Consider the following 15,110-nt stretch of genomic DNA (forward strand, 5'->3'; position numbering starts at 1 on the left):
TGTAGGATGCTTACTGCACTGGGAAATTAACTTCTCTGTGCTTTAGCTATGTCAGAATAAGATAATAAAACTGCTTTGGAAGGAGATTTTGAGGATGTAATCAGATGATGCATTTGAAATACATGGTGCATATTAAGTTGTCAGTAAATACTCCTATCCCTTCCTTCATCACTAAATATTACCAAGCACTAGAGATGGCACCTGACGCTATACCAACGAACCCAAATGACAAACACTGAGACACTGCAAAGGAGCCCTCCATCAGGATGAGTGGAGAGCTAAGAGTCTTGGAGCGCCCACAGGACGGCCACGTGTAAAGGGGCAGGAGTGAGGCTGATACTGGACATGTTGCATTAGGGCATATTCTTTTTTTCCAAGATTTTAGGTATTTAGAAAGTGTGTGAGTAGGAGGAGGGTTAGAGGGAGAGGGAAACAGAGAATCTCAGGCAGAATCCCCCCTGAGCCAGAGCGCTGTGTAGGGCTCGATCCCATGAGCCTGAGATCAGGACCTGAACAGAAACCAAGAGCCAGACGCTTAACCAGCTGAGCCACCCATGGGCCCCTGGGCTAGGCAGTTTATCCTGGTTCTGCTTCCTCTACAATAGATGAATACATAAAATCTCCTAAATCAGTTGTTCCTTGATGTTTTTTTCAGTAGCCCTTCCCCCCCCACCCACCGTCTCTTCATCCACATAAATTTCAGTAGAGGATATACTCTCCGCTTATTTCATTTTCTGCCCTTTACGCATAGTCCTGAACTGCCAACCCACAGAATCCAGCCATAGTGAATAAGGTGCTTTCCTGATCATAAACTGACTTCACTGGTAACTTGGCTTTCTATCCTGCGACCCCATTCTTACCTCATTGCTTTTGCGGATGCATTCCCAGATTTCCTTTTTGCCTTATCCAATCTGACCTTCCCACTTGACCCTTGATGGTTCTCGTATGTCTGACTTGAAGAACCTTGTAGCCCAAGACCCCTGGAGCCTGTGATTGCTAGGGGTGCAGGATTTGCACAGCAAAGGTATCACCAGAAGTTACCTTTGCTCAATAGAGAGAACTACAAGCTGCCCCTCTGTGGTGCTGTTGGACATGATTATTGGGGGAAAAGCATGTGTGGAAGGAAAGGACCTCCTCCTCCTGAGAGCCGTCCTCAGACTAGAGCTGTGGTTCCTGTACCCACATCCAAAAAGAAATTAAAACATCTCCCATGAAAAAAGTTTGGGACCCATGATATGAATCCTACCTCTCTGGAACAGATTCTTTGGCTTTTTGAACACTACTTGGTCCAATTAACTCTTTCCAGTGTTGTAAACCATGATCTCTTACTAAAACAAGGGCTAGAGATGGACCGCTGTCAGAAAAAACAAAAAAAAAGACCAAAAGTATGGCTCAGTAGCTAATTATATATAGATAATACAAGTAGTTTTGTTAAATAGACAAAAACATGTCAAGATAATCCTTTTATCAAGTCTAAGATGAATTTCCATTGGTGTATTCTTGAGTGTTTTAAACACCTTATAAAAGGATGGAAGTAGTTTAAGGAAAGGAAGAGAAGGGCCTTTATTCTGATAAATCAGTTCCTATTTTATTCCCAGATTCCTGCTGATTTATACACCCTTGCTAGATTTCTGTCACAGCTATTTCACTTACTCTTCTAAAAAACCTGACAGATTTCTAGCCCCTCAGTCTTCCCCTGGGACTAGTGATCTTCAGCATTACCAAAACCCTTGAGAGTCCATATGTTCTCCACTTGGATCTAATGTTACACGACTTGGATTTCTGGCATTCAACTCAGTGGACCCCAGGAACTCACCCAGGCCTTTCCATTGCTCCAGTAATGTCCCAGGAGGATGAGAGAAGATGGACAGTTGAACAGAGAATTAAGATAGGAGTGAGACTGGCCAAGAAGTAGATTCAGCGCATGTTTACAGAACTGAGAAGTGTGGCAACTTGACCATGGCAGTTACCACACGGCATTAGGTCTTCAAAAGAAGACCTAAATGATTAAAAACTAAATCAGACTGTGCCTTCTAAACCTGAAAATCTACTTTACCTGGTCATTTTTTCTATAAGCTTTCCAAAATAATCTTCATTTTCATATTCCTTGCACAGTGTTTGTGCTTCCTCCTTTGATAATACAATTTGCCTTTGCAACAGTATTTTAAAGCCTTCATCTTCAATAATCTTCAAAACATCCTCTAAATAAAAAGCCACATAACAAGTGGTAAATTGATAGATTACTGGCTATGCATACCATACAGAATGTACTATTATGCATTTCATCCTTATTTGAAATTTAGAAGTTTTCAAAAATAGCTTATTAGATTTTAAGGTGAATAATATTCTTCACATACCAAACTATGACTTATGATGTTATTTCCAACTTCTATTACACAGGAATCATACACATACAAGGTGTGTAAAACTGAAAAAACATTACATAACCAAAATAAAATATTCACTGGATGGGCTGAATGCCAACAAGGAAGTCACAGAATTCAGTTTTAAAACTAACACAACCGAAATGATCCAATTAGAATTACACATAGAAAACAAATTTAGAAGTATCCAAAGCCTCAGGAACCTCTGAGACAATGTCAAATATCTAATACTTATACCTTTGAGATCCCAGATGGACTAGAGAAAGAGTTGTCACAGAAAAAATAACTTAAAGAAATAATGGTGGAAAATTTCTCAAATTTGGTGAAAAATATAAATTTATAGATTCAAGAAGTTTAAGGAACCCCAAAATCAAAGATAAGCTCAAAGAAAAGTATACTCAGGGACACGTCGGTGGCGCAGCTGGCTGAGCATTCCACTCCTGGTTTCCACTTGGGTTGTGATCTTGGGATCCTGGGATCATGTCCCACTTTGGGCTCCACACTCAATGTGGAGTCTGCTTGAGATTTTCTCTCCCTCTTCCTCTGCCCCTCTCACTCATGCTTTATCTTGCTCTCTCTCAAATAAATAAGTAAATCTTTTTTTTTAAGTGTACTTATACAAATAATAATAAATTTGCTAAAAACCAAAGATAAGAAAAACATCTTGAAAGCAACCCCCCAAATAAATAAACAAATAAAAATGTACATTACATATCAGGTAAAAAAACGCTTTGAATGATGCTGGATTTTTCATTAGGTACCAATAAAGCCAGAAGGTAGTGGCCCAACATTTTTAAAGTGTTAAAGGAATAAACCTGGCAAACCAGAATTCTGTATCAGTACAAATATCCTTCAGGAATGAAAATAAGGACATCCTTTGATGAAAGAAAACAAACTGACTTTGTTGCTGGCAGACCTGCTCTTAAAAAAGTACAAAAGTTCTTTGGGTGGAAGGGAAATGGTATCAGAGGGAAACTTGGAACTCCAGAAAGGAATAGAACAGTAAATAAATCTGGGTGAATAGTAAATCCGGGTGAATATAATAAAATGTTTTCCTCCTCTTAAGTTTTTTTTAAAAATTCATCACTGTTGAAAAGCAAAAAATTACAGTATAGTCTGCAGGAGTACTCAATACATGTAGATTTAATAGACCAGTGACTACACTGCATAGGGCAAAGGGGAAAAGGATATGTGGGGCTGTATGGGGAAGTGGCAAAATATTAACTCTAAATGGTTTTAAAGTTATGCACATCATATATTTTATCCCAAAGTACAGCCACTAAAAGAAACGGACAAAATACATATATTTAAGAAGCCAATGGGTAAATTAAAATGGTACACTTAAAGAGTATTTAAATTCCAAAAGATAGCAGGAAAGAGAAAACAGAATGTACTAAAATGACATTTAATGTAAATGGTGTAAACATAGCAATTAGAAGATAAAGATTGTCAGAATGGATTTTTGAAAAGATATTCTGTGCTCATTGGAAACGAGAGACTTTAAGCAACAATGGAAATGATTCTGACAAGCTAGATGCAAACTGAGAGAAGATGACTACACCAGTCCCAGAGGAGATAAAAACAATGAATAAAAGGTGCAAGGGTCTGATTTCCAAGGAAGCTCTGGTCTGAGGATTTGCCTTACATGACAGAGTTGTTTGGAGGTGAGCCACTCTTTTGAGGCTTCCGGGCACATGAAAGAGCCAGGAGAACTGCCTGAGATAATATCCGATAGAGGCCAGTTAGGCCCCAGATGCAAACTCATCTGATATCTGTACCCAGCATGAATGAGGCAACAGCCACCTACCAACTCATACTGAAGACAGGCAATTTTAATTCTCATATACCATCTATGGATTTAATGGTTATTACTTCTTGTTGGTGGGATGTTCTTTTCTAGTGACTTGGTAGTAAGAGTACTAGCAAATGGATTAGCTAGAATGTGTCTGCTGCATACTTCAAGTATTCTTATGAGTCCTGGAAAAGGGTGGGGAGTAGAAACACATACTAGCCATCACATAAGATAAGTCTCATGAACTATGGGGAAAAAAATCTCAATAAAATATTATCTATCAAATATAATAATGTATTAAAAAAAAGTATACACTACAGCAAAGCAGAATTTTTTCCAGGCATACAAGACTGGTTCAGATTTTGAAAACCAATGAACATAACTTGCATATTAATATGCTAAAGAAGAAAAATCATACGATTCTATCATAGATACAGAAAAAGCATAGGACAACGCTAACAACCATTCTTTTTTTTTAATATTTTATTTATTTATTTACTTACTTACTTATTTATTTAACAGAGAGAGAGCACAAACAGGGGGAGAAGAAGAGGGAGAGGGAGAAACTCAGACTTCGGGCTGAGCAAGGAACCCAGCATGAGGCTCAATTCCAGGACCCTGGGATTATGACCTGAATAGAAGGCAGACACTTAACCAACTGAGTCACCCAGGTGCCCCTTCAACAACAATTCATGATTAAAACTCTCAGCAAACTAGGAATAGAGGGTTCCTCAATTTATTAAAGAACATGTACAAAAATCCTATTGCTAACATCATACTTAATGGAGAGAAACTAGATGCTTGTCTCCAAGACTGGAAAGAAGGCAGTTTGACATGTGACATCATCCTGGAAAACCGAGCTAGTGAAATAACATGATAAAAGGAAATAAAAGAGTATATAGATTTGGAAGGAGAAAATAAAACTGTCTTTGTTTTCTAGTGACATCAATATCTATGGGGCAAATTCCAAAAAAAAATAACAATGAAACTCCTGAAAACAATAAGAGACCACTGTAGCAAAGTTTCAGGTTAAAATTAATATACAGAAGTCAATTATTTTCCTCTATACCAGCAATGGACACAAATTTGAAATTTAAAACAACACCATTTACATGAGCACACAAAAAATGAACTATATCAGTAGAAATCCAACAAAATCTGTATAGGGTCTAAATAAGGAACAGTCAGTCAGAGAAAGACAAATACCATATGATCTCACTCATATGCAGAATTTAAGAAACAAAACAGATGTACATGGTGGGGGAAAGAGAGGCAAACCAAGAAACAAGCTCTTAATTGTAGAGAACAGACTGATGGTTACCAGAGGTATGGGGAATAGGAGGATGGGTCCAATGGGTGATGGAGATTAAGGAGTGTGCAAGTGCTGATGAGCACCAGGTGTTGTATGGAAGTGTTGATTCACTATATTGTATATTCACTATATTGTATACCTGAAACTGATATTACACTGTATGTTAACTAACTGGAATTTTCTTTTAAGATTTTATTTATTTATTTGACAGACAGAGAGTACAAGTAGGCAGAGTGGCAGACAGAGGAGGGAGGTGGAGCAGGTTTCCCGCTGAGCAGAGAGCCTGATGCGGGGCTCGATCCCAGGACCCTGGGATCACGACCCAAGCCGAAGGCAGAGGCCTAAACCACTGAGTCACCCAGGTGCCCAGACTAACTGGAATTTAAATAGAAGCTAAGATGATAGATAGATAAATAGATAGATAGATAAAATTACAAAACTGGTGAAAGGGATCAGAGATCTAAATAAATGTAGACATAGGCATTATTCATTATTCATGGATAGGAAGGCTCAATATTGTTAATATGTCAGTTCTACTGATTCTAAAGTTTCTACAGAAAGGCAAAAGACCCAAAATAATCAACTCAATATTGAAGGAGAAGAACCATGTTGGAGGATGGATACTACCTTACTATATAAAGATATAGTACTCAAGACAGCGTGGAACTAGTGAAAAACAGACACTAACATCCAGGAAACTAAAAAAAAAAAAAAAAAAAAAACTCTAGACAGACCTTACACCTTTCACAAAAATTAGCCCAATTGGATTATGGGCCTAAATTTAAAACACAAAATCATTAACTTTCTAGAAATTAACAAAGGAGAGAATCTAGGTGACCTTGGGTTTGGAAATTATTTTTTAGGTACAACACTAAAAGAAGAATCTGAAACAAAAAACTGGTAAATTGGACTATATTAAAAATAAAAACTTTTCTGGGACACCTGGATGGCTCAGTCAATTAAGCATCTGCGTTGGGCTCAAGTCATAAGCCCAGGGTCTAGGCTGGAGCCCTACATTGGCTCCCTCCTCAGCAGGAAGCCTGATTCTCCCTCTCCCACTCTCCCTGCTTGTGTGCTCGCTCTTGCTGTGTCTCTGTCAAATAAATAAAATCTTTAAAATAGATAAATAAATGAAAACTTTGATGTGAAAAATACTGCTAAAAAAAAAAGCAGAGCCCAAAATCTGGAAAACTATTTGTATAAATATTTTATATTATATTTATATAAAGGATTATATATTATTGTATGTACATAAAGAATTATATTCAACATTTACAAAGAACTCTTATAACTCAACAATAAGTGGACATACAACTCAATTAAGATATGGGCAAAAAGGGGAGACTGGGTGGCTCACTGAGTTAAGCATCTGCCTTTAGCTCGGGTCTTGATCCTAGGGTCCTGGAATTGAGCCCTGAGCAGAGAGCCTGCTTCAGAGAGCCTGCTTCTCCCTCTCCCTCTGCCTGCTGCTCCCCCGCTTGTCCTCTCTTGCTCTTCGTCAAATAAACAAAAAATCTTAAAAAAAAAAAAAAAAAAAAAGGAGAGATGGGTGTAAGAACTGAAAACACACCTCACCAAAGAAGATGTACAGATGGCAAGTTAGCATATGAAATAATGCTCAGCATCATGTCATTAAGGACTTGTAAATTAAAACAATGAGATAACATTATATACCTATTAGAACAGGAAAATATATCTAAAATACCAAATGTTGACAAGAATGTGGAGCAACAGGGACGCCTGGGTGGCTCAGTGGGTTAAGCCTCTGCCTTAGGCTCAGGTCATGATCCCAGGGTCCTGGGATTGAGCCCTGCATTGGGCTCTCTGCTCAGCAGGGAGCCTGCTTCCTCCTCTCTTTCTGCCTGCCTCTCTGCCTACTTGTGATCTCTCTCTCTGTCAAATAAATAAATAAAATCTTACAGTCTGAGGGGTTTGAAGTGGCGGGGGGGTGGGAGGTTGGGGTACCAGGTGGTGGGTATTATAGAGGGCATGGCTTGCATGGAGCACTGGGTGTGGTGAAAAAATAATGAATACTGTTTTTCTGAAACTAAATAAATTGGGAAAAAAAAAGAATGTGGAGCAACAGGAATTTTCATTCATTGCTGTTTGGAATGGGAAATGATACAACCACTTTGAAAGGCATTTTGGCAGTTTCTTACAAAGCTAAACATGGTTTAACCATAAGATCTGGTAATCATGCTCCTAGGTATTTAGCCAATTGAGTTGAAAACATGTACACACACACACACACATAGCATATGAATGCCGATAGCATCTTTATTCATAGTAGCTAATAACTATAAGCCACCAAGATACCTTTCAATAGGTAACCAGACATGCCTAAGTGCATTCATATAATGGGAAAATTATTCAGTGATAAAAGAAAATGAGCCATCAAGAAAATATCAACAAAAGACAGGGAGAAACCTTAAATGCTTAAAATATTATCAATTGATAATAATTAAGTGAAAGAAATTAGTCTGAAAGCTGCATACTCTATGATTCCAACTATATGACATTCTAGAAAAAGCAAATTATAGAGACAGCAAAAAGATCAGTGATTGCCAAGAGTTAGGAAGAAGGAAAAGAGGGATGAACAGGGGAAGCACAGGGGATTTTTAGGGCAGTGATTCTATTCTGTATGATACTGTAAAGGGGATGCACAACATTATGCATTTGTTAAAACCCATAAAATGTACAAAACAAAGAGCCAACATTGCTATAAACTATGAACTTTAGTTAATAACATTTTAATATTGGTTCATTAATTATAAAAGTATATCGCCATAATATGGTAATAGGAGAAACTATTGTGGAGGGGACAGACATATGGAAACCACTATCCTCCTTAATTTTTCTGTAAAACTGTTCTAAAATATGGTCTATTCACTTAAAAAATATATCCATATTTTAGAAGATTTAAGAAGGCAAAAAATACAAAACTAAAACATTCCAAAGAAGAAAACTCTAAGCCGAGATAGTTTCACTGGTAGATTCTAATAAACATTTAAGAAAGATGGAATATGGACACACTCTTTCTTCAGAGAAATAGGAGTACCTACTTCTCATCTCATTTGATGAGGCCTACATTACCCTGACACCAAAACCAGATAAAGATATGAAAAGAAAAGAACAAATATTTCTCATGAATATAGACACAAAAGGCAACAAAACAGTAAAAAATCAAACCCAGATATATGTAAAAAGAACAATATAAAACCAAATGTGACTTATCTGGAGGAAGTAAGACTGGTCCAATATTAAAAAATCAAAGCAACTGCTATATTACCAAACTCAAGAAAGTAAAACATTATCGTTATCTTTAGATACAGAAAAAAAAGTTGAGAAAATACAATTCCTATTTATGATTTTAAAAAAAAACTCCCCAACCTAAAGATAGATCAGATTTTTAAAAATTTAAATAAAGGTCTATAGAGCTAATATTGTATTCAATGGGAAAAGACTGAATTCTTTTGCTATAAAGTCAAGAACAAAGCAAGCTCATCACTTCTCGTTGTCAGCATCATAGAGGATGTTCTAGCCTGTTCAATGAGGCAAGCAGAAGAAATAAAAGGCATACCAATTCAAAAGAAAGAGGAAAAACTCTCTCAATTTGAAGGTGATACTTACTGCTCACATCACCGGCTCTCAGCCTGACATTCTGTCTTGCAAGGAAGCAACTGACAATGTCTGGAGATATTTTTGGTCATCACACTGGGGGTGTGGAAGACGTCATGAATAAAGGCCGAGAATGTTACAAACATTTTACAATGCAACAGGACACTGCCTCTTTTTTTTAGAGGGGGTAGGGGCAGCAAGAGAAGGAGAGAGAGAACCTTAAGCAGGCTCCACGCCCAGCACAGATCCCAAGGCAGGGCTCAGTATCAAAACCCTAAGGTCATGACCTGAGCCAAAATCAAGAGTAGGTCACCTAACTGACTGAGTCACCCAAGTGCCCCAGATATAACCTCTTTCAACAAAAAATTATCTAGCCCCAAATGTAAGTAGGTATGAAATTGAGAAACCTTGGTCTGCATAGAAATTCCCAAGGAACTACAGCAAAGCTTCTAGAACTGAGCTCAGCAAGTCAAAGAATATAAGGTCAATATACACATATCAATTGTATTTCCATATACCATCTATAATGTGAACTTATGGTCTGTATGTCTGCTATGTGAACATAGCAGAAAGATTAAAAGTAACTAGGGAAAAGGTTAAAAATAACTAGCACCCTTTAGATGCCAGGAACTTTATGTGCTCATTTTTTTTAAGTAAGCTCTGCTCCCAAACTGGGGTTTAAACTCATGACCCTAAGACCAATAGTCACATGCTCCACTGACTGAGTGAGCCAGGCACCCCTCATTTTAATCTTCTGAATTTCATACATGAAGAAACAGGTGTTTTTCTTCAATGTTAAATTTTAAAATAGTATCTTTTAATATAATTATACTAGGGTGTATTTATATTTATTTCTTACCTTTCTTTTCTTGAAAGAGAGCTGGCCGAAGTAATGCCAGGATCTTTTCTAATTTGAGATTTTTCATGTTTTTAAAATCAGGGAAGAACACATCAATGAAATGGTTAACATTAGTTACAGTCTCTTCAACATCACAAAACTGAGATATATGTTGTCTTTCCAGATATTCTTGTAAGCTGTGGAAATCCAAAATATAATTTAAGATTACTGTAAGGTAAAGCTTAATAACCATGCCAAAAAGTTAAAACTGGTGATAAGTTCACAAATATTTTGTGATTTAATAAACAAAAACTGAATGTCATAGAAAGATAAGTTGTATTTTTCTGTCAAATCAGACAATACATATCTAACTTTTTGTTGAACCAATCCAAAAATCAATTACATGAAATCATGTATGCTTGACTTCATGGGAGGATAAAGAAGACCAACATAAAATGCAGATTCAAATGTTTTTCTTGGGGCACTGGGTGGGCTCAATTGGCTAAGCACCTGACTCTTGATTTTGGCTCAGATCATGAGCTCAGAGTTATGAGATAGAGCCCTGCCTCAGGCTCTGGGCTGGATATGGAGCCTGTTTAAGATTCTCTCTCTCAAGGAATCCATCAAAATCCTTGAGGAGAACACAGACAGCAACCTCCTCGACCTCAGCCGCAGCAACTTCTTCCTAGGAACATTGCCAAAGGCAAGGGAAGCAAGGGCAGAGGAAGAGGATCTCAAGCACACTCCACACTGAGCATGAAGCCCTACATGGGGCTCGATCCCATGACCCTGAGATCACGACCTGAGCTGAAGCCAAGAGTCAGATGCTCAACCAACTGCACCACTCAGGCAGCCCCATTTAGTACTTTTGGTGTTTTCAATTCTAGTACTTTATTTTGCCTGTTTTTTTTTTTTTTTTTGGCCATCCCTTTATTTTTATTTTATTTCTTTTGTGTGTTTCTTCTGAACAGAATATAGATGAGTGCAGTTTTTGAAACTTTTTATTTTGAAAATAATTCCATTGACAGGAAGGTTGCAAGACAAGGATAATGAACTCTAGGTTCACCAACTGTTAACATTTTGCCACATTTCTTTTCTCTGTCCCTCTCACTCCCTCTCCTGTCCTGTGTGTGTGTGTGTTGTGTGTAAGTTGACTGAACCATTTAAGAACAGGCTGCAGATATTTTAAACATTCACCCTCCTAAATATTTCAGGAAAGTTCACATTGATACAAAACTATTATCACATAAATAGTTCATATTCAAATTTCACCAACCTGACAGCATGTCCCATCAATAGTAATACTTCCTTTTTTTTTTTTTAAGATTTTATTTATTTATTTGACAGAGACAGATCACAAGCAGGCAGAGAGGCAGGCAAAGAGAGAGGGGGAGGGGAAGCAGGCTCCCCGCTGAGCAGAGAGCCCGATGTGGGACTCGATCCCGGGACCCTGAGATCATGACCTGAGCCGAAGGCAGCGGCTTAACCCACTGAGCCACCCAGGCGCCCCAATAGTAATACTTCCTAATCCTGGACCATACATTGCCTGTAATTGTCCTAGCTCCCTAGTCTCCTTGAATCTCTGTCAAGGCCTCAGCCTTTTCATCTTCCATGATACTGACATTTTGTAAAGTCCAGCTTAGCTGTTTTGCAGAGTTTTCCTCATTTAGGATGGTTTCAAACAATTAGACAGACCGGTAGTTTCCTATTAATAACAGGGTATAAAATCTTTGGCAGGAGTATTATATAAGTGATGTTGTATCCTTCATACACCACAATATGATGTACACAATTTAAGTTTTTCCCATTGTTGACGGTATTAATGTGGTTAGAGTGGTATCTTCCTCTCTGCTCCTCTGGAAAGCTAAAGTGTCCACCTTGTAAATAAAAAGAAATCTGTGAGAACACTATTTGAAACTGTATATATTTTTCATGCAATGGTTTTAGTACCCATTGATGATCCATTGTTAGTATGATGTTTTTTGATGTACCTTTTTTTAACCTTAACCTTAATAGACCACTTATAGACCACTCTGTATTTAATGGGATAATTAACCTTTTCATATTTAGTATAATAGCCATATACTTAACTACCCTCCTTCCATATGACTTTATATATACACTATTTATTTTAAATTGTGCTTTTTTCTTTTTTTCTTTCCCTTATTTTGCTGTCTGAGCAAGTTGCTATCCATTCCATGTGTTCCCCTTGTTAACGTACAAGTTCTATTATACTTATCTGTGGCACCGATGTTCACCATCTTTTAGCAGTTTCTGTAACCAAAAACATGTGTTCCAAATATTTCTTAATGTTCTGGCACACTATTTCTCAGCTCTATCATCCTACCCATCCCCACTTCTCTAAACTTGAAAAAGAACTTTAAAATCCTGTGTCACTTCTTCATTTCAGCTCTCTTCTCTCCACTCTGAGAAGAACCATTTCCCTTCCCTCTTCTCCCTCATGCTGAAGTGTCTCTTTTCATTTTTTGTTTGGTCAAGTCTTCTTTCAAATATTTTTCAGGCCATATATTCCTAAGCATGTCCTTGAGCATATCTTCCTTTGCCTCTCCAGGTAGAGGATTCATTAGGAGGCTTCATTAGGATGCAGGATGTATGCTGTTTCTCTTAGTGGTCTGATGACAAGTCCCATGCCAGTGGAAGAATTTTTCCTTGTAAGAAACTTGTTCTCAGTTGCTGCCAACTATGCAGTTGGTGGAAGGGAACCAAGTGCAAGTCACTGGGGGATGCACTGCCTCTAACAAATGTTAACCCAATTTTAAACTAAAAATTGGGCTGTTTTTTAGCATCACCAGTGATTCTAAACAACTTTAGTGATAAATTTACTCCTCCTTGAAAAAAATTTTGTCTAAATAATTCCTGTGGTTAGCGTTAAATTTTAATAATATATGTGTAGGCTTCAAGTTGGCATATTTTATTCCTTATCTTTAATAAACAGTGTACTCTAGCTTATACTCCGCATGTAAGAATCAATACTAAAACAACAAAGCTATTGGCAGAATGCAATTTCTGGAGTTTATTGTGAAACAGTAATTCTATGCATCTCTATTTAACATGAATATATAGCAAAGATCAATTTTGAGAAAGCCATTGACAAATCTTCAAAATTTAAGGCTTACAGACAAAATTTGCACCTTATTATTGTGATAGACTGATACGTATATAAGTGTGAATGCTTTTTTCCTTTCTAAGAAGTAAACAGTATTGGCCTATTATTTGTTTCATTTTTGGTATTAGAATATTCTCTTTTTTTTTTCTTTTTTTGCTTATATGTTTCACAAAGGACAATTTTCAACATTTATGTTTTCTTTCCTGGCCATCACTATTTTCCTTGTTCAATAATTAGCCCTAAAAATAATATTATCATATAGAGGAGAGGGGTGTTAAGAAAACTACCTGCTTGGGGTTTCAGACACACTGAGCACATCACTGCCTGTTCTTTCTCTCTGGAAATGGCATTCAGTGCTTTTTCCCAGGATATCCCTCTGTCTGTTTTCATGCATCAGTCCAGGCTGAGTGACCATAAGCCCTTTCAATTGGCAGATGCATTTATTTCTTCATTTCAGGGAATTTTTCCCCCTATTCTTTGTCAAATTATAGCTTGTTCATCTATTCTTTCTTCTCTGTATGGAATTTCTCTTACTAGCACATGGGTTTTTCCCAGTATATTCTCCACATTGCTTTCTCTTGCTCTCATGAAGTCTGTCTCTTTTCTGTATTTTAAGCTATTTCTTTCATTTGATTTTCCAAGTCATTAAAATCAAGTCTCAAACGACTATCACTCTGTCTAATTCTCCACTGAATTTAGAGTTCAAATCACTATTTTATGTTTCAAATTTGAAAGTCTCTTTTTATATGTATGTAGCACTTCCATCTCAAGCATTATTATTAGTAGTAGTCATATACTATTAGTTTTATGTTATTAGTAGTAGCAGCAGTAGTACTAGTACTATTATTTTACTTAAAGATTTTTCCAGCCCTAGCAGTTCTTTCTCACTGGGCTTATGTTTGATTTTTGTGTAGATCTTCCTTTCTCTGGCTGCTAGGCTCCCTCAGGTGGACAGCCATTTGCTTTGGTTGGTTTATTGGGGCTGACATCTGGGTTTTGGTATATGAGGCATTGGAAACCCTATAGCTGAAAGACAAAAATGGCCTCTAGGCTACAAGCAAGCAGGGTGTCACTCCCCTGTGGGAACAAATGGTAAGAGCCCTTATAGAGCTGGTCCTCAAAGGCAGGCAATTATTGTAATTCTGCTCAGCTCCATCTTGGGCTTTCAGTAGGGGGTAGTTCAGGATGGCCCAGTGTAGTCCAGTATCGATGTGGCCTTGAGGAATTACAAGTCTGTTTGTTGGTTATCCCCAGGTTCTTATCCCCAGTGATAGAGCTCAGACACTTCCCAGTCAGTGGAGAAAGCACCACACTGCCCTCCCCTTCTCCTTAGTTCTGAACCAACAGAACTCCAGGTCTCACCTAGGGCCAGATGCTTATGAACACAGGTTCTCTTTGATGCTAGAAAGGCAAGAAATTTCTGGAGATGGGAGTAGAAAGTAAAGGTATACAATTCAGACTGCTCTGAACCCAGAAATACTTTTAAAGATTATTTTAGGAATTGTATCTATTATCGTCAATCTAAATGAGAGTTTTATAAAAGAAAAACTTGCTCTCTACAGTTATGACATGTATAGAGATAAATTGGTTACCAAGAATAGAATATACACTTTGTATGGAGAAAGAAACACAATAAATTATAGGGGGTAGGCACTGACATCTTCACTAAGTCACAAAGATTCGGAGCTGAAAGGAACTTTAGAGATCATTTCATTTCCTCCCATCTTTGTATCCCCAGGACTTGGCACATAGTAGGATTTAATAAATATTAAGTAAACAGAAGGATGCATAAAGAATGAATGACTGAATGAGTGAGTGAGTGAAGATTTCTAGTAACCACTTTTCTGACTCCCAACAAATAGCTAGTAGAACCACACCTTCCTCTTCTGTAGAATCACTGGAAAGCAAAGAAAAAAGACTGACCTCTGAGTTCTTAATACACAGCCTGATAAGGAGACAAACAAGCAAACAGATAACAGACTGGGATCAAAAGTCATCATGGACAAATTTGGGATCCGGATGAAAACTATGGCTGCCTG

The 15,110-nt window shown here is 37.5% G+C and overlaps 1 protein-coding gene across 1 annotated transcript in view; it reads right to left on the reverse strand.

Annotated features, from left to right (window-relative positions):
- Window positions 1-15,110, reverse strand: part of NME8 (NME/NM23 family member 8) — a 73,073-nt gene that overhangs the window by 13,211 nt on the left and 44,752 nt on the right. The window contains exons 10-12 of the mRNA XM_044245783.1: window positions 9,966-10,141; window positions 2,057-2,201; window positions 1,247-1,354 (exon numbers count right to left, since the gene is read on the reverse strand). Of these exons, the coding sequence (XP_044101718.1) occupies window positions 1,247-1,354; window positions 2,057-2,201; window positions 9,966-10,141 (429 nt within the window). The remainder of the gene's footprint in view (window positions 1-1,246; window positions 1,355-2,056; window positions 2,202-9,965; window positions 10,142-15,110) is intronic.

Source organism: Neovison vison, chromosome 4 (assembly GCF_020171115.1).
Source record: "Neovison vison isolate M4711 chromosome 4, ASM_NN_V1, whole genome shotgun sequence".
NCBI lineage: Eukaryota > Metazoa > Chordata > Mammalia > Carnivora > Mustelidae > Neogale > Neogale vison.